The 27,124-nt window shown below is 41.2% G+C and overlaps 1 protein-coding gene across 1 annotated transcript in view; it reads left to right on the top strand.

Moving 5' to 3' along the window:
- The first annotated feature begins 270 nt into the window (after nt 1–270).
- The window catches only part of RCL1 (RNA terminal phosphate cyclase like 1), a 57,952-nt gene continuing 31,098 nt past the window's right edge, over nt 271–27,124 (top strand). The window contains exons 1-2 of the mRNA XM_004600137.2: nt 271–624; nt 25,262–25,333. Of these exons, the coding sequence (XP_004600194.1) occupies nt 489–624; nt 25,262–25,333 (208 nt within the window). The 5' untranslated portion in view covers nt 271–488. The remainder of the gene's footprint in view (nt 625–25,261; nt 25,334–27,124) is intronic.

Genomic DNA, 27,124 nt, shown 5'->3' with positions numbered 1-27,124 from the left:
AATTCCCGCTCTGGGGTTCCCTAGCCGCCGCTCCACAACTTCCCTCCCACTGTGCGCTGTTGCCGGGGCTGAGGCACCACCCAACTCCACGGAGGACAAATGGCAGAACTACTTGGGCTCCGCCCAGTTTGGGCACAGGCCAATGGCAGGGCTGCGCGGGCATCTTCCTGATCTTACGCACGCCAATGACGGCGAGGCCCGGCGTGGTGACCGCCCCCACTTGGGGCTGGAGGCGGGGAGGAGGTCACGGGCCCCGCCCCACTCCCCTCTGACCCGGTGTCTCGTCTCGCTGTCTTCCTGTTCCAAACCACGTGGACGCGCCCGGGGCCGCTGGGCTGTGCGGCTGCCAGAGGGAACCCGCGTAGCTCCAGCCACTGTCGCCAGCGCTCTGGGGTCGTGACTCCCGCGCGCGCCCCAAGTTGCTGCCCTCGGGTCCCCCGCCCCCCGCCCCCCCCCCCCCCCGCCGATCTTTTGCTGAGGGCGCGCACATGGCGACCCAGGCGCACTCCCTCAGCTACACGGGCTGCAACTTCTTGCGCCAGCGTCTGGTCCTGTCCACCCTGAGTGGGCGTCCAGTCAAAATCCGAAAGATTCGGGCCAGAGACGACAACCCGGGCCTCCGAGGTAACCGTGGGTGGGCAGCGCGCTGGGTGGGCGCGGGGCCGAGGGGTGACGGGGCTGACACTTCCGGGGCCGCGGCGCCGCGAGCCTCCGGGTCCCGTGCGCGCGGGTAACGGGTCGCCCCTGCGTCCGAACGCGCCCGAGGCTGTGGAGGAGGCGGGGCCGGGCGGCTCGGGGCGCGCTCGGTGGCTCCCCGGCGCCGCTTAGTAAACAGCTCCACGTTTTTCAGCATTACGTGTGGTAAAAAAATCTCACGCCTCGTCGCCTCGCCTACCTTCGGTCTCATCTTTTTCTCGCCGCTCAAGGGAGGAAAAAAAAAAAGAAAACACCAAACAAAACCAAAAAACCAAAAGGTTTATGGGACCGAGATGTGAATGGGCGGATGGAAAAATGGACGAGATTTGCAAAGTACCATTAGTGGCTTCCGAGCCCTGTCCCAAAACAAATCTCAGAAGCTGCTGTCCACTTGGGCACTGTCTGTCCCTGTCGCCATGATTTCTTGGCTCCTCTCAAACCTTTTCTTTGGGGATACGGGTTAAAGAATTTTGAAGCTCTGGAGGAAGATTAAACATAGGCCCCATTTAAACCCGCCTGGGCTTCGCTGGCTCTGCTTCGCCGGCCCTGCTTCCGCGGGTCTCCTGGAGTAAGGCATACGCGTCTCTAAGCCGTCTTGTCCAGTGCTCCCGAATTGGGAGATTCAGTGAAAGGAAAAAAGGAAAAACCTGTCAGCGCGCTGGAGGCGAAGGGGGTTTGTGGCTGGTTCAGGGTTTTTTGGGTCGTGTTGATGTGTTTCAGACCTTTGCATATCAGAATGTGGTGGTGGTGGTGGTGGTGTGTGTGTGTTTTGGACAGTTCAGTGCCTGCCTCTTGAATGGTGATCGATTGCATCTAAAAGGAAAATGCCTTGTCATTGATAGAAATGGAAGATTAGAAAGGAAAGAACCGGAAGATCTTGTATATCGTGGAAAGGAACCTGGTGACAGTGGTGGAACATGGTTTCTGTCCTCAGCTGCTCACTCAGCTGCTCAAAAACTTGAGGGCTCTCTAGCCTGTGCTCTAATCACTGACCCTGTTGCCATGATCCCTTGGCTGCCTTCACACCTTTCTTTTGGGTGTGGATTAAAGAATTTTGAAGATTTACTGTGTTGTTAGTTTCAACTTTGATTGATGTGCAGAAGGAGCTTTGAGATACATTTTTCCCAGTCTTGGGCCCAGTTGCCTTGGAAATGCCAGGGATGACTCATTGGGCAGTGTGCATGACAAGTGCCTTATTACCTGCTGTGCTTTTTCAGACCTAAGACGTGGATTTTTTTTTTTTTTTTGCATTCAGCATCTTTTTATTCTTATGATTGATCAACATTTTTTTTAATAGATCACTGTAAGCAACACTTACAAAGCTTTCATGTTTGAGTTTCCGTTGTACAAGGATCAAATATGCATCCTTCCACCAGTGTACGTTTTCCACCACCAATGTCCCCAGTATCTCCCCCACCCTCCCACATACACCCTACCTTTATGGCAGTTTCCCTTTTACTCTCTCTACTTATGGGCATTATGGTTTGCAATACAGATAATGAGAGGCCAACATGTTTGGTCCTTTTCAGCACACATCTGCCATCCCGAGTGATTCCTCCAACCATCATTGACTTAGTGATCCCTTCTCTATCCCAGAAGAGGTGAAATTTTTAAAAATTAATATTGCATATAAAAAAACTCCACAGTTTGTCACTTCAAGGGTGGCTTCAACTAATATTAAGTATTTCAAAAGGTTTTTCCTCTCATCCCTGCTCCACTTTTTGTGACCTCTCTTCATACATACAAGAACTTTTTTTCTCTTTTAACTACATGACACTTTTCTAAAGGATGCCAGATTCTGATGCTTCCAACTAGTAGTATTTGTTGGCAGACATACTGGGTATTCCTTAGGAACCACTATATAGAGCATTATTTGTTTAACCACATGTGTGTTCATATTTATGTGTGTATGTGTGTGTGTGACAGAAAAGAGGTCCTTGATTTAGGTTTCTTTGCGCCGACTTCAGGGTATCAGAAACTTGGTAGATGTTTGCTTGATTTCTTGCTATACGTGATAACTATACATAATCTCAGTCATGTATAAGTGATTATAACAGTTATGTAAAACTATGTATAACTGAGATCACTATAATACACAAATTTATAGGTACACATATATAGATATACGTAGTTATATAAGTGATGTGTCCTGCCAGAGATGTGATATGTCATAATAGAATGGGTCCTTGGGGTTGGAACACCCAGATAGATGCATTTTCTATAGATATCTATTCATTTTTGAGTCTTCTTTTTTTTTGGAGGGAAGGGAATTGACACCACACTCAGTGGTACTACGCCCGGGAATCACTCCTAGGAGGTGCGCAGAGGCATATGGGGTGCTGGGATTCAAACCTAGGTTTAGTCTGGATGCAGGGCAAGCGCTCTACCTTCTGTACTATCTCTCCAGCCCCATTTCTGATTTTTTTCTGATTCAGATCTTGAAAGTTGGAAAAACTGAAAATAATCAATACTGCTATCTGCTTAAATATAAGAATTGCATCTCTTAAACTTTCAGTATCAGTATTACAAACCATAATGCCCAAAAGGGGGAGGTGGGAGGGGGAGGGAGGGAGGGAAGGAAAGAGGGAAGGAAAAATCGCCTGCCTTAGAGGCAGGGTGGGGGGTGGGGCCGATGGGAGGAAACCTGAGGACACTGGTGCTGAGAAATGTACACTCCTGGAGGGATGGGTGTTGGAGCACTGTATGAGCCTAAGCAGGGCATGGCATATATGCAAATGTTAGCTGATTATATTATGTAACTTCTACTTACAAGATACAGTTATTCTGTTCCCTGACATTCAAAATGTTATGTGGAAATTTTAAGAATATTTAGAGATTTATACCTTCATTATATTCTTTCCAGTTTAGTTTTCCTTGTAGGTAATGATTTTTAAATACTTGAGTGTTTTATGTATAGCATAGTGGTTCTTTATCAGGGACAGTTTTGCTCTTCTAGAAACTTTGGGCAGTATTTGGGGATATTTTTGGTGTCAAAACTGGGATGCTACTCTTGGCATCTCAAGGCTAAGACCAGAGGTGCTGCTAAGCGTTCTGCTGTCACTGGGAAGGTCCCAATACGAATGGTTTTGTTTAAAATGTCAGTAATTATGCTGTTGAAAATCTGGCCTGTTCGACTTAATAATTACATCTTTTCTTTTTCTCCATATCTAATGATTGGGAATAACGTAAGGTGGTATCAAGAAAATAATATCAGGGTTCAGAATAGGATGAGATTGTAGGTCAAACTGTGCCTTCAGGAAAATCAGTTAATCTTTTATTTCAAAAAATTAAGTTATTTCATTTTTAGGTGTTCCCCCCCTCGCCCCCAGTAACACCCAGTGATGCTCTGGGCTTACTCCTGGCTCTGCACTCAGGAATTACTCTTGACAGTGCTCAGGGGACCATATAGGATGCTGGGGTTCTAACCTGGGTCAGGTTTGTGCAAGGTCTACCTGCTGTACTGTCTATCACTCCAGTCTTAATCTTTTAAATGAAAAATAGAGAGAGATTCCCAGGAACTCATGGGAAGGGGGCGTAACCGGCACACCCTCGGCCCAGATAAATCCGGAGCCGCTGAGCGCGAATCGGACCTTCTGCGCCTAAAGACTTTGATCCCAGAGATGTAACACATTCGGGCATCCAGCACAGCATCCGATAGCGATGCACTGGGACACCGAACTGGGCTATAACTCTGTGCTGCCGGGGGTGGATTTTTTTTCCTCCCCACCCTGTCTTCCTGCACGGAAAGCGGCGGGCTGGCGGCACCCATGTGGCAGGCACCATCTTCTGTGACTCCAAACCCACAGGTATTCGGTTTTTACTTTTGGGGCTCCCAGGAACTCATGGGAAGGGGGCGTAACCGGCACGCCCTCGGCCCAGATAAATCCGGAGCTGCTGAGCGCGAATTGGACACTCTGCGCCTAAAGACTTTGAATTCAGAGACTTCTTACAGCAATGCACTGGGACTGTGAGCTGGGCTATGTAATTTCTGGCAGAATTTTCCCTGGACTTTATACAGAAATACAAAACTGCACGGACGCTGCCGCGTCCACGTGACTTAACATTTATAATTGTCAGCAATGTGAAACGGTTCCATTTGAACAGATCTGACTTGGGGGGGAAAACTCCAAATAATAACAGTAAGTTTTTGTTGAAATATTGAAGGTTTTTAATGTAGCAGCCACCTCTGGACTGTGAACTAAGCAAAAGCCCCACGCTGGCCGACGCGGCGTGGCGTACACCATACTGTGAGGCGCAGGAAGGGGGATGAGGGGGAAGAAGAAAAAAAAAAAAGGGAAAAGGAAAAAGGAAAAAAAAAAGAGAGAGATTGAGTTACGTACTTGTAGCAGTGGGGCTACATATCTCTTCATTTCCAGCAATGAAAAACTAATTATCAAATGTAGTAGGTCTGTGTCTCTTGGGTGGAAACTCCAACAACTATAGTGAGTTTTGTGTTGAATTATGGAATGTAATCAAGGTAAAGAAAAAATGAAGTGAAATTCATTAGTTATACAGTAGGGGGTAGGGGGTGGGGGCGGGGGGGTATACTGGGGTTTCTGGTGGTGGAATATGGGCACTGGTGAAGGGATGGGTGTTTGAATATTGTATAACTGACATATATACCTGAGAACTTTGTAACTTTCCACATGGTGATTTAATAAAAATTAAAAAAAAATAGAGAGAGATTCAGTAAGAGAGATTGTAAGTAATAAAGAATTTTAGCCTCCAAAGAAAGATGGTTCAGAAATAGTGTTTGTTAATCAGACATTCCACATTTTGAGGAATATGAACATTTATGTTGTCTCAGAACTCTATCAGTGAGAAGGAAGTTGTTGGGTTTTTTCCCCCTTTTTTAAAAATGTGAGAAAACCAAGACATAGCTGTTGAAATTGTCACTGACTGACAGCTGAAAAGGATTGTGGCCAGCTCTAGCCTAGAAAGTCTGCTGTTCATGTTTTTATTTTTAATTTTTTTAATTTATTTTTTTATTAAATCATCTCAAGGTACACAGTTACAAAATTGTTCATGATTGGATTTAGTCATACACTGATCCAACATCCATTCTTTCTAGTATAAGTTTCCTCCCATCAATGTCCCCAGTTTTCCTCCCCTCGCCAGCCTGCCTCTATGATAGACACTTTTCATTTTTCTTCTTACTCTTCCTTTTAGGCACTGTGGCTTGCAGTACTGCTACTGAAAGGTTATGTGTATCACTTTATGTTCTTTCAGCACTCAGTTCTTGTCCAGAGTGATAATTTTCAATTATCATGTCATAATGGTTCCTTCTCTATCCTAACTGCACTCCCTCATAACATGTGGCAGGCAGGCTTCCAACCATGGACTGCCTTTCTGGCCTTTATTTCTACTATCCTTAGGTATTGCTTTCATACTGTTGTTTTTTTTAAATATCCCACAAATGAGTGCAATCACTCTATATCTGTCCCTCTTCTTCTGACTCATTTCACTCAGCACGATACTCTCTGTGTCGATCCATGTGTAAGCAAATTTCATGACTTCATTTTTCCTGGCAGCTGCATAGTGTTCCATCATGAAGATGTACCATGGTTTCTTTATTCATTCATCTGTTCTTGGGCACTTGGGTTGTTTCCAGATTCTGGCAATTGTGAATAGTGCTGTAATGAACATAGGAGTGCAGATGGCTTTTCTGTATTGTGTTTTTAGACCTCTATATTTCCAGAAGTAGTATTGCTGGGTTGTGTGGAAGCTCAATTTCTAACATTTGAGGGATGCCTATATTATTTTCCATAAAGGCTGGACCAGTCGGCATTCCAACCAAAAAAAAAAAATGAATCCCTTTTTCCCTGCATTTGGGCCAGCACAGGTTGGTCTTGTTCTTTTTGATGTGTGCTAGTCTGTACCATGAGATGATATCTCATTGTTGTTTTGATTTGCATCTCCCTGATGTTTAGTGATGTATAACTTTTTTTCATTTACTTTTTGGTTATTTGTATTTCTTCTTTGAGAAAGTTTCTGTTTATTTCTTCTCATTTTTTTTTGATGGGGTTGGATGTGCTACTTTTTTTCTTGTAAAGTTCTACTAGTGCCTTATATACCTTAAATATTAGCCCCTTACCTGATGGGTATTGGGTAAATGATTTTTCCCATTCCATGGGCTGTTTCTGTGTCTTTGTAACCATTTCTTTTGAGGTTCAGGAGCTTCCTTGGATTAATGTAGTCCCAGGTAATGTGGAACTTTGTGATCTTGGACTCTGGACTCAATGGGACCCGGGAGCAGAGATCCTCTGTCTGCTTCCCTCAGACTCTGGCCACCCAGGGGTCACACCCATAAGCCACCTTCTACTAGCGCCAGAAATGTCCTCATTGATCACCCTCCAGAACTCACAGCTGCTTCTCTGGAAGGGAGCATAAATTGAGGCTCCCATAACCATGCCACCGGACTCCAGGCCAGAGGCTGTTTCCACTCGGGGCTCCCCAGAGGAGGTTAGGTGAGAGCCCTTCCCGCCAGCCCTGGCAGCCAACCTCTACTAACCAACCACTGCCGTGCTTCTGGCTGCTTTCCACATGCTCTGGCTGAGCCTCATGCATGAGTGAACATATTCCTGGACCGACACTCATAAGACTCTCCTTACCCATTTTCCATAAACTCATAGAGGGAAATATTTATATATATATATGTATATATGTATATATACATACACACATATATATTCTCGGAAAGCTTGGCAAGCTACCGAGAGTATCCCGCCCACATGGCAGAGCTTGGCAAGCTCTCCATGGCGTATTCAGTATGCCAAAAACAGTAATAATACCAGGTCTCATTCCCCTGATCCTGAAAGAGCGTCCAGGCATTGGGAAAGATGAGTAAGGAGAGGCTGCTAAAATCTCAGGGCTGGGACCAATAGAGATGTTACTGGCGCCCGCTTGAGTAAATGGGAGGACAGTGATACAGTAATACAGTGATGTTTATCTTTGTTTCCACTTGCTTGGTCACTGATGTTTCATCTTTGAAGATGCCTTTAGCTTCAATGTCTTGCTATAATTTCCTCTATGTACCTCATGGGGCTGGAGCAATAGCACAGCAGTAGGGCGTTCGCCTTTCACACGGCCGACCCGTGTTCGATTCCTCCGCCCCTCTCAGAGAGCCCCGCAAGCTACCAAGAGTATCGCGCCCGCACAGCAGAGCCTGGCAAGCTACCTGTGGTGTGTTGGATATGCCAAAAACAGTAACAATAAGTCTTCTCAATGAGAGACATTACTGGTGCCCGCCCGAACAAATCGATGAGCAACAGGATGACAGTGACAGTGACCTCATGGATTCAAGTCTGATATTGAGGTCTTTAATTCATTTTTATCTGACTTATGTGAATGGTGTTAGAAAGACATCTGAGTTCATTTTTTTACATGTAGCTGCTCACTTTTCCCAACAGCACTTGTTGAAGAGGCGTTCCTTGTTCCACTTTCTATTTCTTGCTTCTTTATCAAAGATTTGAGTGTCTGAGATCTGAAGGTCTGTCTTTAGTCTAGTACCATGCTGTTTTAATTACTACTGCATTGAAGTAGGGGAAGGTAATGCCTCTCATCATCTCTTTCCCAAGGATTGTTCTAGGAATCCAGGATTTGGTGTGTGTGTGGGGGGGGGTGGTAGGGGGGAGTGCATTATTGTTCCATATGAATTTCAGTAGTGTTTGATCTATTTCTTTTAAAAATGTCATAGGTATCCTTATAGGGACTGCATTGAATCTGATAATGCTTTGGGAAGTATTGCCATTTTGGTGATGTTAATCCTCTCAATCCATGATCTAAGGACGTGTCTCCATTTTCTCTTCTTTCTTGAAGTAGTGCTTTTTAGGTATTTTTTTAGTATAGGTCCTTCACCTCTTTAGTAAATCTAGTTCTGAGTTACTTGATTTTTTGAGGCATGATTGTGACTGGGGCTAGGTTTTTTGCATTTTTTCCCTTTAATGTCTTTCATTTGTGTATAGGAAAGTCATGGACCTTTGCATATTGATTTTATAACCTGTCACTTTACTATACAAATCTATTGTTTCTAAGAGCTCTTTTGTGGAGTCTTTTAAAATATAGGAACTGTATTTGTAAGTGTAGTTTCATGTCACCTGCAAACAGTGGAAAACTTTACTTCTTCTTTTCCTATCTGGATGCCCTTGATATCTTTTTCTTGCCTAACCACTATGGCAGGTATTTCCAGTACTGTATTGAATAGGAATGGTGAGGGTGGACAGCCTTGTCTTGTGCCTGATCTTAGGGGGAAATTTTTTCAGTTTTCCCCATTGAGAATAATGCTTACAGTGGGCTCTGTTAGATGACTTTGACTATATTGAGGAAAGTTCCCTCAAATTCTATTTTGTTGAGAGTTTTTATTATGAATGTGTGCTGGATTTTTTCAGTGCTTTCTATGAATCTGTTGATAATGGTCATATGATTTTTACTTTTTCTTTTAAATGTTATGGTGTATTGAGTTATTAGACTTGCATATGTTAAACCATCCTTGAGTCCCTGGCGTGAATCATATTTGGTCCTGGTGAATGATCTTTTTAATGAGTTGTTGGATATTATTTATTAGTATTTTATTGAGGGTCTTTGCATCTGTAGTCATCAAGGATATTGGCCTGTAATTCTGTTTGTTGGTGCTGTCTCTTCTGCTTTCGATATCAGGCTGATGTTTGCATCATAGAAACTGGGAGTGTTTCTGTTTCTTCAATTTTCTGGAAGAACCTGAAAAGGATTGGTAGTAGGTCCTACTTAAAGACATTAAAGAATCACTAGTAAATCCATCTGGGCTTGGGTTTTTGATCTTGTGAAGACTTTTGATTATCATTTCAGTTTCCTCTATAGTGATAGTAGGTCTGTTCCGGTATTCTATATCAACTTGGCTCAGCCTTCAGAGGTTATAGGAATCCAGGAATTAATCCATTTCTTCTAGATTCTCTCATTTTGTGGCATAAAAACTCTCAAAGTAATCTCTGATTGGCTTTTTTATTTCTGTGGTGTCTGTTGTGATATCCCTTCTTTCATTTCTGATGGATTTATTAGGGTTCTGTCTTTGTAAGTCTTACAAATGGTTCATTGATCGTGTTTTTATATATATATATATATATATATATATATATATATATATATATATATATTGAATCACCATGTGGAAAGTTACAAAGCTTTCAGGCTTAAATCTCAGTTACACGATGCTCAAATACTCATCCCTTCACCAGTGCACATATTCCACCATCAAGAACCACAGTAAAACTCCCTCCCCACCCCCCACCCCACCTGTGTAGCTGATAAATTTCACTTTACTTTCTCTTTACTTTCATTACATTCAATATTTCAAAAAAAAACCTCACTATTATTGTTTTGAGTTCCCCCCCCAAGTCAGACCTGTGGAAAGGAAGCATTTGATAATTTGTTTTTCATTGCTGAGAATGAAGAGATATGAGGTAATGTGACTACAATAGCGGCCACAAGGTTTTGGATTTCTGTATTTTAGTATTTTAGTAACTGAGTCCAGAGAAATTTCTTCCAGAAGTTGCATCATTGCTAGCTCGTACCTCTCTGCTACATTATATTCCACATGTGAGTGCAATCTTTCTATGTCTGCCTCTTCCTTTCTGACTCATTTCACTCAACATGATACTTTCCATGTTGATCCACTTATATGCAAATTTCATAACTTCATGCTTTCTAACAGCTGCATAGTATTCCATTGTGTAGATGTACCGAAGTTTCTTTAACCAGTCATCTGTTTTTGCGCACTCCATTTTTTTCCAGATTGTGGCTATTGTAAACAGTGCTGCAATGAACATAGAAATGCAAATGTCATTTCTACTATACCTTTTTGCTTCTCTGGGATATATTCCCAGCAGTGGTATTGCTGGGTCAAATGGGAGCTCAATTTCTAATTTTTTGAGAATTGTCCATAGCATTTTCCAAAAGGGTTGAACAAGTCGGCATTCCCACCAGCAGTGAAGAAGAGTCCCTTTCTCCCCACATCCGCTCCAACACCGGTTGCTTTTGTTTTTTTGGATGTGGGCCAGTCTCTATGGTATGAGATGGTATCTCGTTGCTTTGATCTGCATCTCCCTAATGATTAGTGATGTTGACCATTTTTTCATGTGCTTCTCAGCCATTCGGATTTCTTCTTTGGGGAAGTTTCTGTTCATTTCATCACCCCATTTTTTGATCAGGTCGGCAGTTTTCTTCTTGTGGAGTTCAACCAGTGCCTTGTATATCCTTGATATCAACCCCTTATCGGATGGGTATTGGGTAAATATCCTTTCCCATTCTGTAGGCCGTCTTTGTACTTTGGTCACTGTATCTTTTGAGGTGCAGCAGCTTCTTAGTTTAAGGTAGTCCCATTTATTTATCTCTGTTTTCACTTGCTTGGCCAGTGGCATGTCAGCTTTGAAGATACCGTTGGCTACAATGTCGTGAGGGTTTTGCCGACCTTGTCTTCATTGTACCTTAGGGATTCTGGTCTGATGTTGAGGTCTTTAATCCATTTAGATCTGACTTTTGTACATGGTGAGAGGTGGAGATCTGAGCCCATTTTTTTGCATATAGCTGTCCAGGTTTGCCAGCACAATTTGTTAAACATGTTTTCCTTGCTCCACTTCACATTTCTTGCTCCCTTATCAAAGATTAGATGATCATATATTTGGAGTGATGTGTCAGAATATTCAATCCTTTTCCATTGGTCTGCAGCTCTGCCTTTGTTCCAGTACCATGCTGTTTTAATTACTACCGCTTTGTAGTAGAGTTTGAAGTTGGGGAGGTTGATTCCTCCCATTTTCTTTTTCCCAAGAATTGATTTAGCTATTTGTGGGGGCTTATTGTTTCATATGAATTTCAGGAGTGCTTGCTTCATTTCTTTGAAGAATGTCAAGGGTATCTTTATAGGGATCACATTGAATTTGTACAATGCTTTGGGGAGTATTGCCATTTTGATAATATTAATTCTTCCAATCCATGAGCAAGGGATTTCTATCCATTTCCTTGTGTCCTCTTTTACTTCCTGAAGTAGCGTTTTGTAGTTTTCATTATACAAGTCTTTTACCTCCTTAGTTAAGTTGATTCTGAGGTATTTGATTGTTTGAGGCGCAATTGTGATCGGGATTGCTTTTATCGTGTCGCTTTCTTCTCTCATTATTTGCGTATAGGAAAGCCATGGACTTTTGGGTGTTGATTTTATAGCCTGCAACTTTACTATACAAGTCTATTGTTTCTAAGACTTTCTTGGTAGAGGTTTTAGAGTTCTCTAAGTATAGTATCATATCGTCTGCAAATAGTGAGAGTTTGATTTCTTCCTTTCCTACCTGAATGCTCTTAATACCTTTTTCTTGCCTAACCGCTATTGCAAGTACAAGTACTTCCAGTAGTATATTGAACAGGAGTGGAGAGAGTGGGCATCCTTGTCTCGTACCTGATCTCAGAGGGAAGGCTCTTAGTTTTTCCCCATTGAGGATGATGCTTGCCTTAGGCTTGTGGTAGATTGCTTTAACTATATTGAGGAAAGTCCCTTTTATACCCATTTTGGTGAGAGTTTTCATCATAAACAGGTGCTGGATCTTTTCAAATGCTTTCTCTGCATCTATTGATATGATCATATGGTTCTTATCTTTTCTTTTGTTGATATGATGGATTATGTTGATTGATTTCCCAATGTTAAACCATCCTTGCATCCCCGGGATGAATCCCACTTGGTCGTGGTGTATGATCGTGTTTATATTTTTCAAAGAATCTGTTTTTATTTTAACTGAATGTTGTTTTTTGGTGTTCCTTTTTGCATCTTAAAATTCTGTTTTTTCTGAGAATTATATTCATTGGTGTGACTGATTAGCAGTTTCTGGGTAGAGTGAAATTGGAATGGAAAGAAGACAATGAGAATGATAATTATTTAAAGTGAGAACACAGAAATAATGGACTTGGGGCAAGATCAATGGCTTACTAGAATGTGAGACTACTGTTTTCTAAGTTTCTGAATAAGTCATCTGATGAAGCCTGAATGTTGCCCTGGATAGAGGTGTTACTTGGTTGTACTGGAGTGCTGGCATGACTTAAGTAGATAAGGGTCTATAAACGGATTTACTAAGAAGTTTCAGTTTCAATCTGAAGAATCCTTTAAAGTTTATTGAGAGAGCACAGTCCAGAGAGCACAGTCCTTTGAAAGGTGAAACATTTGGCAACTGATTATGCTTTGTCTTGGGAATAAATAAATTTGGTTGTGTATAAATATGTATTGTTTAAAATTAAGGAGAAATTCTCTTTGACACCAGATACTGTTTCCTAATCTGTTTTCTAGAGGAGGTTGTGTAGAATTGTTTCTGTTTATAGTTTTCTAAGTATTTGGAGTTCTCCAGTGAAACCATCTGGGCCTGGAGGTTTATTTTTTGGATTTAAAAATGTATATTTGAAATTATACATTTTCTGAATAGGGCATTTCTAGTGATCTATTTCAAGTGGCGAGTTATGATAGCTTGTGTATGTATGTTTTAAATTTATTTTCAGAAAGTGACACATCTAAACTGATAAATTTATGTGTGTAAAATTGTTGATATTCCCTTACTATCCCCTTTATGTCTTCAGGATCTGTAGTGATAATCCTGTTTCATTTCTGATACTTATTTGTGTTTGTGTTCTCTCCCCTTCTTCATTTTCTCCCCCACCCTTTCTCTCATTGCTCTCTTTTTTTTGGGGGGTGGGGAGAACAGTCTTAGTTTTCTTAAAGAACTAGACCACTCCTCTTTATTATCTTTTCTCCAATTTTTGATTTAATTTTTTTTGCCCTCATTTTTATTGCTTATTTCAGTGGCTTTGGATTTAGTTTGTTCTTTCATTCTAAACTTTAATTATTAGTATTGTTATTTTGACTGCACAGCGGGTAGGGCGTTTGCCTTGCATATGGCCGACCCGGGTTCGATTCCTCCATCCCTTTTGGAGAGCCCAGCAAGCTGCCGAGAGTATCTTGCCCGCATGGCAGAGCCTGGCAAGCTACCTGTGGCATATTCAATATGCCAAAAACAGTAACAACAAGTCTCACAATGGGGATGTTATTGGTGCCCGCTTGAGCAAATTGATGAAGAACGGGATGACAGTGCTGCAGTTATTTTGACCATACCCTATGGTGCTGGTGAATCATGTGCTGGGGATTGAACCTGGGATCACTGTATCCAAAACATATATTCCAGCCTTGTGGGCTATCTCCCCAGCCTTTCTCCTCTAAATTACTAAAATAGGGCTTCGTTGCAAGGTGTTTTATTTTTCATAGTGTATGTACTTAGTACAAACATCCCTCTTAATCGTGCTTTAATTGTATTTCACAGGTTTTCATATATTTTAATTTTCACTCAATTTATTCATGTTTTTTTCTTTGAGAATTTTTGATCCTTGGGTTATTTATAATGTATTGTTTAAATTCAAAGTGTATTTTTCCTTATTATCCTTCTATAACTGGTTTCAGTTTGATTCCATTACTGGATGGAAAGCATACTATATATTATTTCACTTTTAAATTTGTGAAGGGATTTTTTTTTAAGGCCAAGGTTTTTTGCTTGGTATATATTCCATGGGGAAGAATGTGTAACTGTACCCAGAGGAATAGCATGGATTTTTAGCACATTGGTATTACCAGTGTATGATTTGAGTTCAAATCCCAGGCGTCCCATGTACAATGAGTCTGGCAGCGCTGCTGTCTGTGATCTCTGATGCTGCAAAATCTGTCTCAGTGTACCACAGCCAGGAGTGGTGTTTGAGCACCTCAAAAAGGGGTGCAATTTTTAGACTAGCAAATAGTCTAAAAAGATGTGTGGATGCAAGAGCCAGAAATTTCAACCTGTGACAAGCACATATGTGAGCCCTGTAGCAACCTCCCAGTAAACACCAAAACTATAAGTTGTGTGCCTCAACTAAGTGTAAACCCCAGAGAGCACGCGTGCAAGCTCTGGAACTAACAGTCAAACTGTAGTGGCACTGAAACTGAATATGTGAGTACTGCAACTTGATGTGTGCCCTTTGGTGAGCTCTGTAGCTGATTTTCACACACATTTTGTGTGAGTCCAATAGCCAGGCTTGTGTGTGACCCTGGCCATCACAATAATGGCCTTCGTGACAATAAGGGAAGGAGAAAGGGGGGAGGGTATTTAGAAAAGGAATCTGTATTCTGCTGTCCTGGGTGCAATGTTCACTAAATAATGATAGTGCAGTGGGTAGGAGGCTTGTCTTGCACGTGACCAAACTGGGTTTGATTCCTGATGCTACATACGGTCACGTCCTTAGAGCTTGCCAGGAGGTATCTTTGAGCTCAGAGCAAGAAGTAAGCCTGAGAATAGCTGGGTGTTGCCAAAAAATAAACAGACAAACAAAATTAAACCCTAGAGATTGTGTTCTCTTTGGTTGATGGCATTGTTCAGTTTTTGTGTCATTGCTGATTTTCTGTCTAGTTGAAGTGCGCAGAGGGTTGCACATGCTTGGTTGCTATGTCTGGACATTTGGTTGGATTGCTGAAGACTGAATACTTAGTTATGTCAGGAATCACAGATGACAGTGCTACCAGACTCACTTTCAGTTTGTGGGGCACTGCTTGGCATGGTCTGATGCCTATAAGGCAGATTCTCTGCCCCTGAGTTATCCGGGACCCTGTTGAATCGATTATGAGAGGGCTATTTAAGTTTCCATCTATAGTTTTCTGGGTCTTTTTATTTTTCTGTTCAAATGAGCTTCATGTATTTTGTTACTTTGTTCTTTGGTGCATTTAAGAAGACTCTGTCTTTTTTGGTGGACTGACCTGTTATTATATAACATTCTTTTCTGTCTCTAGTAATTTTCTGAGGTAAAAAGTATCCTAGTGAATTAATGTTGGAGAGAGATTTTCTCGGAATGTGTTTACAAAGGCAAGGACTAGAACTGATGAGTTTGGACTTAAAAAGGAAACTCGAAAGGTTGTTAAAAACAATATAAAACAGGGAATTAAATGCCCTCTGATGATTTTGTTTCTTCTACAGATTTTTATATATATGATAATTTGAAAGTATGGGCCAACAAAATATTTCTTAGTATTTTTATATATCGAACAGTTAAAAATTTTTGTGCATGTATCTTAATGTACTTTTGTTTCTGTTGGATAAATTTCTAGATGTGAAATTGCTGGGTGAAAGACTGATTTTTCTGTCCCTTTTTAATGGCAATGTGGGATCAAATCAAAGTATGTAAAACTATCTTTCTTAATTGGTAAAATAACCTTTCTCTTAATTGATACTTTCTTATATTTACATCTTCTGCCATTTTTCTGGGAATGTGTATTAATGCTATTTCCATTGTGTCAAATGAAGAGATGATTGGACTTCCTTTTGCCATGTTTTTAATTGTATTTTTTAAATTTAAATTTTATTTCTAAAAGTAAATTTAAATATGTTACACTTCAATAAAGTATGTATGTTATATATAGCTTAATCTTTATCAGTTGGAAGCATGCCCATGACAAGAAATGACATGTGACTAAGATCTTACCCATTCTTCTCCTGTTTGCTTCCAGGCACACAGTTTTCTCCTCCTGAACCTAGAATAGTAAATTGACTTTCTATATCACAGAATAGATTTCTAAAATATTAACCATAATTTATGTACATGGAATCATAAAATTATGTATTTAAAAATACGTAGTTTTAATTGTGTCACTTCCTTAGTTTTGTGATTGTGGGCTTCATTACTGTTTTGGGATCTGAGAATGTAGCTCAGTACTGTGTTCAGTTACTAGCACCACTCTTTCCAAAATAATAAAAACATTTCTGTTGTAGTCACAATAATTTGCTGATTTTCATTGTTGTATCATGGTATCAATTTTATTGTCTTCAGTGTCATATTTTTGTTTTGTTTTGTTTTGGGGCCACACCTGGCAATACTCAGGGATTACTCCTGGCTCTACAGTCAGGAATCATTTCTGGCTGTGCTTCGGGGACCATATGGAGATTTGGAGATTGAACCCAAGTTAGCCACACGCAAGGCAATGGCTGCTGTACTATCTTGTTGGCCCCATGGCTGACTTGTAAATTATATTCTGAAAATTTGGCATATGCTATAGTTTCTACCTTATAGTTTGGTTTTAGTGAGGACAATAATGACTTTTCATTTTAAGATACTAGTGGTTGACTTATCTTTTGAGTTACTTCTCTAAAGAAACATACTATGTAACTTCTAAGTTTTTTTTCTTACTATAGTGTGAACATTCCTTTAATAAAATAATTATTGGAAGATCTTAATTTTAGCATATTGTTCTTTTGCCAGAGTGAAGGGCTTACTCTTGGCCCTATACTCAGAGATCACTCCTGGCAGACTCAGGGGACCATAGGGGATGCCAGGGATCAAACCTGAGTCATCCATGTGCAGAGCAAGTGACCTACCTGGAGTACTACCTCTCTGACACCTATGTTATTTATTTATTTATTTATTTGTTTGTTTGTTTATCTATCTATTTATTTAAAAGACCGCTTTTTTATTTTTAATCTTTTGTCTTTTTGGGTCATACATGGCAGTGTTCAGGGGATTCTCCTGACTCAGCACTCAGGAATTACTCCTAGGGATGCTTGGGAGACCATATGGGATGCCAGGGATTAAAGCCGAGTCAGCATGCAATACAAATGGTCAACCCACTGTACTATCACTCTGGCCCCTTTAATTTATTTTTTAATTAAATATTAAGGCACTGTGATTTACATTATTAATCATAGTTGAATTTCAGGCATATAGTGTTCCAACGCAGATCCCACCACCAGTGTCAGCTTCCTTCCACCCAAGTTCCCAGGTTCCCTCCCACGCCTGAGTCTGCCTCCTTTGCAGGCACACCTCAAAAAAAATATTTTTTTTATAAAGTAGTTCACAATATTTGATTACATTTAATATTCAGACACCAATCCCACCAACATTACAGCTTTCCACAACCATTATTTCAGATATTTCCATCCTGAACCCCACCTCTGTCCCAAAGCAGAACTGAAATAATGTATTTTGTATTGTTTGTTATGAAAAACTACTGAAAGTGCTACAAAAAAGTTTCCTTAGAAGAAAGAGTGTGGAGATTGTTGTATTTTACCCAGGCACACTTTAAAGTGCTTATTGCAGTTTATGTTTGTAGATATACCACATATGTACATGCATATGCCTGTACCACACCTCTAAACCAGAGATGGCTGTATTAGATTTTACAAAAACCTTTCATAGAATATTGAATGAGAGCAGGTCTCTCAGCTGTTAAAATTGATTTATAGGATCAGGGATTTGGCTTAAGTATTAGAATACATGCCCTCCCTTGATACTGTATATCTGCCCTCAGCACTCCCAGGTATGATTTTTAGGTACAACCCTCATGTCCCAACCCTGTCCCTACTCCTCCAGGTATGATAACTCCTTTTTCCTCTAAGAGTGACTCAGTATTTTAGTATCTTATTTGTAATTTTTACAGATATATTTACATTTTTATCCACATTTTATGCATTTTTAAAAATTATACATAGTAGGAAATTCAAAAGGAGACAGTTTACAAAGTCATGTCTCTTTCCCAATCTTCATTTCTGGTGATGTAACCAGTATTACTAGTTAAATTGTTTAAAGACTGTTTTTTCTTTTCCTCCCACAAATTTCCTGCACATTTTCCTCTTTTAGCAAGTGATATTCTGTATCTTACTTATTTTAATGCACCATGGGGATGTTTCATATCATTAAAAAAAAACCAAAACACCCCTCAGTTTTTGCTGAGTACTTTGGTAAGTACTCTGGCAAGTAGGTAAACCATAGTAGACAGTATTTCTAGATATTGGAGTTGTATTCTAATTTTTTGAGGTTGAGAGTGTATTTACTCCTTGCTTTTAAAGAGTTGGGGCAACACCTGGCAACACAGGGCTTACTCTCCACTCTTCACTCAAGAGTCACTTCTGGTAGGCTTGGAGGCCATGTGGGGTGTCCAGGATTGAACCAAGTGAGATGTGTAGAAGGTAAGCCCTATGCCAGCTATGCTCTCTGGACCCCCATGAAGGGTAGAGTCTCTAGATTGCATTCCTGTCCTTGCTTCCCTTGTTTGAGTAATGAGAAAGGGGTCAGGGTCAGGGTAGGCACATGACTGCCACTGTCACAGTGTGTTCTATACAACAGTAAAATCATGACGATTTTTTTTTTTATGTAACTTTATCCCTAATGTTCTTAGATACCTGAAATCTTGTCCTTACCAGGAACAGTTTTAAAGAAGAATCACAGAAGGGTGTGTGGGCAGTGATGGGCAAGGGAGGAATCCTGTATATCTTGTTTCTCAATGAAGTTTGGGCTTCAGTCTTACCATTATCTGATGAACTTGAAATCTTTTTTATACCAGGTGATGGAGCTCTATCTCCACTGTTGTCAGGATTCAGAACTAGCTCCATGGCACTTTGAAGCACTGCTTCTTTTTTTTTTTTTTTTTTAAATTTTATTGAATCACTGTGAGATAGTTATAAGCTTTCATGTTTGGGTTACAATCACACAATGATCAAACTCCCATCCCTCTACCAGTGCACATTCCCCACCACCAATATCCCCAGTATACCCTCCTTTTCCCACCCTCCCCCTCCTTCCATGGCAGAAAATATTGCCCATACTCTCTCTCTACTTTTGGGCATTATGGCTTGCAACACAGACACTGAGAGGTCATCATGTTTGGTCCATTATCTACTTTCAGCACACATCTCCCATGCTGACTGATTCCTCCAGCCATCATTTTCTTAGTGATCCCTTCTCTATTCCAACTGCCTTCTCCCCTCTGTTCATGAAACAGTCTTCCAGCGATGGGGCAATTCTCCTGGCCCTTGTATCTACTTTTTTGGGTATCAGCTTCAGGAAGTACTGCTTCTAAGGCACTCTGTACAGGTACCAGTGTCTAGTCTTTTTAGGTGCCATTGTCTTCTGAGTCCTGTTCCTCTGCTGGATGTTTTAAACAGTGATTATGCTTTAGAGCCCAGTGAATCACAAAAAGAAAATCAAAAAGTAAAAGTCACATTGTTTTTTTCCCTTCTAATCTGTAAGAGCTATAGCACCGTAGCACTGTCATCCCATTGTTCATTGATTTGCTCGAGCGGGCACCAGTAATGTCTCCAATGTGAGACTTATTGTTATTGTTTTTGGCGTATCAAATGTGCCACGGGTAGCTTTCCAGGCATATCGAATATGCCATGGGTAGCTTGCCGGGCTCTCCGAGAGGAACAGGGGAATCAAACCCAGGTCGGCCACATGCAAGGCAAATGCTCTACCCTCTGTGCTTTCGCTCCAGTGCACTGTAAGAGCTATAGACTTTATTTTATTTTGGTTTACGGGCCACACTTGGCATTGCTAAAGGGTTACACCTCACTCTGCACCTGGCTCTGGCAGTGCCTGGGAGACCATAAGGGATTCCGGGGATCAGACCTGGGTTGGCTGCATACAAGGTCAGCACTCTACTAGCTTTACTATCTCTATAGCCCTGTTTTTTTTTTTTTTTAAATAGAGGAACAAGTTGATTATGGGGGGTTGTAGGATAACATGGGGTTTGTCCTTTTAGCCTTGCTGCAGGGAACTTAGTTTACCTTAAAGCAATGTCCTTTCTGTATGGACACAGAACAACAGTTAATAATATGCTTTGTAACTTGGGAGCTGATTGACTCCAATAATACTTACTCCCAGGCATCTGCTTTCTCCACTCAGTTGCCCTTAGTTCCTAGCACCCCAAAATCAGAGTCCTGACGAGGGACGGAATGGACCCAAGGCAAGCTGTGAGCTACTCTGGCATCGAAATGAGCCAGGCCAAAGCGCCATAATACTCAACTATAAGTTGAGAGCATGGTCATAAACAAATGCTGTCATGATCCAAAGGTAACGACGAGACTAGACCCCTGCTGGGGTTTGGAAGACTAACCTGGCCTAAGGACTGTAGTCTGGAATATATAGTGAATGTCCTCAGGAAGAACCAAACTTTAAGTCTGAAATAAGACAAGTGAAAATTAAAGTTTCTAAAGCGTCTGCTCTTACTGTGCTCATACAGAAAGGACATTGCTTTAAGGTAAACTAAGTACTGAGGCAGTGAGAGTGAGCTGCCCCGAGTGGCCGCGGACAACAGAACAACACGACACATCATTGCATCTTCCCCTCCCGCGTGCGCGCCACCTTTGTAATTTTTTACTGGCGGTAAAAGGAATCAAGACACTTAGTGTTGTGGTATGGTTAGAAACAAGAAATTTTGGGAAAGTCAGACGTGGGTTCAAATCCTGGCACTGTTATTTGCCGCCAAGCTGTTTGAAATTAAGTCTTCATACAAAATGATGGGGAGTGGGGGAGACCTGCCAGCACCCTCTAAGAGCATTCTCTTCTGTTTGAGTTTTCTGCCTTCTCCCACATTTCGTGTATAAAATCTTTCATCTTTCCCCCTCCCCCTTTTTTAAAGAATGACCAGCTTTTATATTTTACAACATTTTTATTACAAAAGGAATTTGGGTGAATTTGAACATAAAAATGTCTGTTGTTTGTTTGTGAGCCGCACCCAGCCAATACTCAGGTCTTACACCTGGCTCAGGGATCACTCCTGGTGGTGTTTAGAAGACTGACTGCATGTGGTGCCATGAATCAGACCCAGGTTGGGTGCCTGCTTGACAAGTGCTCTGTTTTCTGTACTGTCTCTCCAACCCATGAACATTAAAAATTGCATTCATTTAAATTCCTACCTTGAAAAGAAGTCCATTTACTAACACTTGGAATTTAAAAAAAAATTTTTTTTAATTGAATCACCATGTGGAAAGTTACAAAGCTTTCAGGTTTAAGTCTCAGTTATACAATGCTCGAACACCCATTCCTTCACCAGTGCACATATTCCACCACCAAGAATCACAGTATTCTCCCCCCACCCCCACCCCCCAGCCTCCCACCCCACCTGTGTAACTGATAAATTTCACTTTACTTTGATTACATTCAATATTTCAACAAAAAACTCACTATTATTGTTTGGAGTTTTTTCCCCCAAAGTTGGACCTGCTGAAAAGGAAGCATTTGATAATTGGTTTTTCATTGCTGAGAATGAAGAGATATGAAGTCAAGCAGCCGCAATAGCGGCCGCACGGTTTTGGATTTCTGTATTTTTTTTTTTTTTTTTTTGCTTTTTGGGTCACACCTGGCGATGCACAGGGGTTACTCCTGGCTCTGCACTCAGGAATTACCCCTGGCCGTGCTCAGGGGACCATATGGGATGCTGGGATTTGAACCCTGGTCGGCCGCGTGCAAGGCAAACGCCCTACCCACTGTGCTATCTCTCCAGCCCCGGATTTCTGTATTTTAACACTTGGAATTTTTTCACTTTTTTTTTTTTAATGCACTTAAAGATTGCATTACACTGTATTCAGACATCTTTGTATTGAAATAAAAAATTAAATTTTTGCTTAGATAACTCTAGATTAATATGTTATTGAAGAAATGGAGAAGAATTCTATGTTGAATGGGATGGTGACTACTTACTGACACCAAAGGATAACCCATAATTTAGTCTACTTTGTAAGACATTCTGAAATAAGACAAGTGAAAATTAAAGTTTTTAAATCATCTGCTCAATTTTGATTTCTTCCCTTTTTGGCATGTACTTCTGAGATCAGAACAGGTTTTTATAGGTATTACATTTGTTAAAATTAATTAACTTAGAATGATGGTGACACACCATATGATCTCACAGAGCCCAGCATTTACATTAGGGCTCATTCTTGGTGGGGTTTGGACAAAAATACAGTGTATGTACCATTGTAGTATCATTCTGAGTACCTGCATCACCGTTCAATCTTCTGTTCTATGCCTGTTCATTCCTCCCTTCTCCTAAATCTCTGGCAGCCATAGAAGTTACTTTTTCCCACAGTTTTCAGTGTGTTTGTAAACTTCTCAGCATACATTTACATTTCAGTTTTGAATTTGAGATTTTTTTATGCCAAAAATGATATAGTCCACAAAGTTCCTGACATACACACCAACTAGAGGAAACCAGAACATTGAGGTCCCTAGACATGAAGTGAAGATTAAGGGAAATGAAGACTCACGGTGCTCTAGAGGCTTCCCTTTAACATTGTTTTCCTAACAGTGTATTTAAGAAGAAGTCGAGTTCCCCATGGGTCTACAACATTGCTATTTATTATCTGGCAAAGATGGCTAGAAATTGTCTGGCGAAGCTCGTGGTTTAGGCAAGGGAGATAGAAGTGCTAGCAGGTGTGTACTACTGGTCGGAACACAGGTGTGAATGATTTTTGCATGAGAATTTGTGCAATAGATGAGAGTTGTTAAAGAGTGGAGGAGATAGGGCTGGAAAAGTGGTTTGGGGCCTCTTGGGGGAACTTCTGTGCTCACTTTAGCGATATCATGCAGGGGTGAAGGTGGGTGGGAGAGTATCCAACGTTTGAAAGAGGTGACGCTGAAGGTAAAGAGTGGAAAAGAGTGGAATTGGTGGGAGAGACCACGAGAGAAATAAAAGAATCTCACATCTTGGTGTTGGGTCTGGGAATGGAAGGATAATCGGTGGCCATGAGGGCGCCACTTAATATGTCTTAACATTGTCTACACAGTGGGATAAAATGAACTCTTTGATGGTAGTGATGTTAAATAAGGTAAAGTAGCATAAAATGCCTTTTTTAAAAAAAAATTGCTTTTGGGGTCTAGGGAGTAGTTGTAACTAAAGTGGGGAAAGTCTGAGTGAGGTGGAGAGAACCTACCTGAGTGCCTTGTTTTTTTTATTGTTGTTGGTTTTGGGGGACACATCTGACGATACCCTGGTTGCTCCTGGCTCTGCACTCCGGAATTAATCCTGGAAATGCTGGCATTGGGGACCAAATGTGATGCTGGGTCAAACCCAGGTCCACCACACGTAAGGCAAGTGCCTTATGCTATCCTATCTTTCCAGCTGTTGTTTCTTTCAGTTTTTAAATAAATGGAAAGTGCTTTCATTTTATTTGTTTGATTTTTGGCCATACCTGGCTGTACTTAGAGGTTACACCCTACATGATATGACAGGGTGGTTCCCAGAGGTGCTGGCCAGACCATGTGGTACTGAGGATTAAACTTGACCTTTTGAATGCAAAGCATGCTGCAGTCCAGCCCTTTTAACTAGCACTGTGGCCCTGAGTATTTTTGTATTTGCATGTTTTTGCTATAAAATTTAACATTCCTTCGGCTGCCAGGGCTCTGCTCGGTGTGGGGAGGGAAACTCAACCCATTCCCTCTGTGGGACCCCCCTGGTGAAGACAGCCAGGTGCTAAGACAAGAGACTCTGACGAGTTCCTATCTCACGCATAAAGGAACCGGCAGAGGAACCCAGGTGTGCGGGACCCGGGGCTGAGACCTCCAAGCCTGCTCGGATCAGGACTGGGCCTCTTCTGCCCAGATCCCCCATTTTCCAGTAGTGACCACACCTAGAAACTGCCCCCGGCGCTGTGTAATCCTGTGACTATAATCCTGTGACTGTAATCCAGAGACTATAAAACCAAACTTCCAGAAGCTTGGACATCTTATAGCCTAGTTCTCCCTCTTGGAGAACCTGGCAAGCTACAGAGAGTTTCCTGCCTGCATGGGAGAGCCCAGCAAGCTCCCCGTGGCGTATTCATATACCAAAACCAGTAACAATGATGCTTCTCATTCCCCTGACCCTGAAAGAGCCTCCAATGTGGCATCATTGGGAAGGACGAGTAAAGAGAGACTTCTAAAATCTCAGGGCTAGGACGAATGGAGATGTTGCTGAGACTGCTTGAGAAAATTGACAATCAATGGGATGATGATGATGATGATGATGCTACCCAAATTAATTTTGCACCAGCTGTTTTTAAAATGTAGTTTTATAGAGACACCTCAGTAGTGCTGGGGAGACCCAGAAGCTGCTTTTAGGGATCCTCAGCCTAGGGGCATGGGCCTGTTGGTGAAACCCTTGGCCATCCCAGGGCCATACCCAACTGTGCTCAGGGGTCCCATATTGCTCTGGAGACTGAACCTGGGGCCTAACACATGGTAGGCATATGCTTTTAACACTCGCACTGTCCCCTTGGCACCAGTGCTGCTCTGTTTGGTGGTATATAAAAACCAGATTGTTTCTAACAGTTCCACCAGATTTATGTATGCTGTTTGGTACTTTCAGCAGCTTTAGGTTCCTCAACTAGTGATTCAACAAAGTCTGGAGAAAAACCCAGATGTGTTATAGGTCACTGTCACTGTCACTGTCATCCCGTTGCTCATCGATTTGTTCGAGCGGGCACTAGTAACATCTCTCATTGAGAGACTTATTGTTACTGTTTTTGGCATATCCAATACACACGGGTAGCTTGCCAGGCTCTGCTGTGCGGGCTCCATACTCTCAGTAGCTTGCCGGGCTCTTCGAGAGGGGCAGAGGAATCGAACACAGGTTGGCCGCATGAAAGGCGAAAGCTCAACCGCTGTGCTATCACTCCAGCCCGTGTTATAGGTAGTAACTTTTATTCCAATACAGATGGTGGATGAAACATGTTCTGTAGATGGTGACCTAACATAAAGTCAGTCAGTTTTTTTCTTTCTTTCTCCCCTCTCTCTCCCACAGATTTTGAGGCCAGCTTCATTAGGCTGTTGGACAAAATAACTAATGGTTCTCGAATTGAAATAAACCAAACAGGTAAGCTCTTTTTTCCTGTTACTGAAAGCATTTAACATGTTTAACATGTTTAATAACTTGAACATTACTTATCCTGGTGTAAACATTGTATTCAGATGGAAAGAAAAAAATTCCCTCCTTTTTTTTTTTTTTCAGCTAAAATTGTTTTTAATTCCTTTCAATTTACAGTATGATACTTTAAACATAGATATCTTTATGACAACAATGCGCTGTGGCAATTTTCCTATGCCATTACAAGTACCTAATTTTATTAATATGGATTTCTTTTAAAATGTTCTATTTAGACTTCCCATTTACAATTATTGACAAATTTATAAGTTAATTATAGATATACTAATACACACATTTTATGAGCAATTACTTTTAATTGTGTTTATATCTTTTAATATACAAAATACATTTGAACAGTTCTAAAATAAGTATTCTTTACAAATATTTTTGTGTGTTGTTTATGGGTCAAGTGTTAGGAAAAAAATTCAAGGGAAAGTTTTTATTGGTTTCCATTTAAATTTGTTTATGTCTGAGAGAGATTTTTTTTTTGATTAAAGGGCCAGCGGAAACTTTAAAATATGACTCTTTGAAAGATTAGTTCTATGACTTTCCTCCTATCTCTAAATTTGTTTTATTTATTTATTTATTTATTTATTTTTAATTAGAGAATCACCGTGAGGGTACAGTTACAGATTTATACACTTTTGTGCTTATACTTCCCTCATACAAAGTTTGGGAACCCATCCCTTCACCAGTGCCCATTCTCCACCACCCGTAAACCCAGTGTCCCTCCCACCCTCCCCAATCCCATCTCCCCCCCACCCCACCCTGCCACTGTGGCAAGGCATTCCCTTCTGTTTTCTCTCTCTAATTAGCTGTTGTGGTTTGCAATAAAGGTGTTGAGTGGCTGCTGTGCTCAGTCTCTAGCCCTCATTCAGCCCGAAACTCCCTTCCCCCACATGGCCTTCGACTACAATGTAGTTGGTGATCGCTTCTCTGAGTTGACCTTTCCCCGGAACGTGAGGCCAGCCTCGAAGCCATGGAGTCAACCTCCTGGTACTTATTTCTACAGTTCTTGAATTCCCTCCTTTTTGGTAACAGTTATATGGAGATGTACATGAAAGATGCCAATTTAAGCAGTAGATGTTTCATTTAAGAATGTTAGAAGACTGAAATTTTCTGATGAACAAGCAAGCATCTCTTCTTTTCATTTTTTCTTATTTAAAAAGCATATTTGAGAGGGACCTCCTTTGGCAGTGCTCTGTCCACTAGTACCAGCCTGATGGATGATAGTTCAAGGCCACCAAATTTCCATCCAGTTGTGCTCAAATTTGGGACATGGTAGTGCTGGGGATTCCACTCGGCCTGGTACCTGCTAAGCTTGAGTTCTAACCCTTGAACTCTCTTCTCTAGCTGTTCTTTTTGACAGTGAAAATATTCTTATATCTAGTATTTACAGTTAACTTTGTAAAGTCCATTGCTTATATTGTTGCATTAAAATTTTAAGGCAGACTCTGGGGTGGTCGTGTGTGCTGAATTTTATTTTGTCTTTTCAAGTAAGTTTAGATAAGAATGTGTAGAAAAGTGAAAGTCCTTTCACTTGTTTCCTCTTCCATGCCCTTCCCTAGGGTAGCCACGGTCACAGCCTGGTATTTCCCCCCCTGTGTCCTTTATATGCATTTGCTCACATGTACACTTCTGTATTTCAAACTTAGCATCCTGTTCTTATTTTTCTGCAGCTTGCTTTTTTCCCCTTTTTCAGTAACACAAATGTCTCTGATCTTTCCCTGCTGCCACACA

The sequence above is a fragment of the Sorex araneus genome, chromosome 1 (assembly GCF_027595985.1).
Source record: "Sorex araneus isolate mSorAra2 chromosome 1, mSorAra2.pri, whole genome shotgun sequence".
In the NCBI taxonomy this organism is placed as follows: domain Eukaryota; kingdom Metazoa; phylum Chordata; class Mammalia; order Eulipotyphla; family Soricidae; genus Sorex; species Sorex araneus.
The sequence above is the reverse complement of the archived record's forward strand: the minus strand, read 5'-3'. Positions and strand labels throughout refer to the sequence as shown.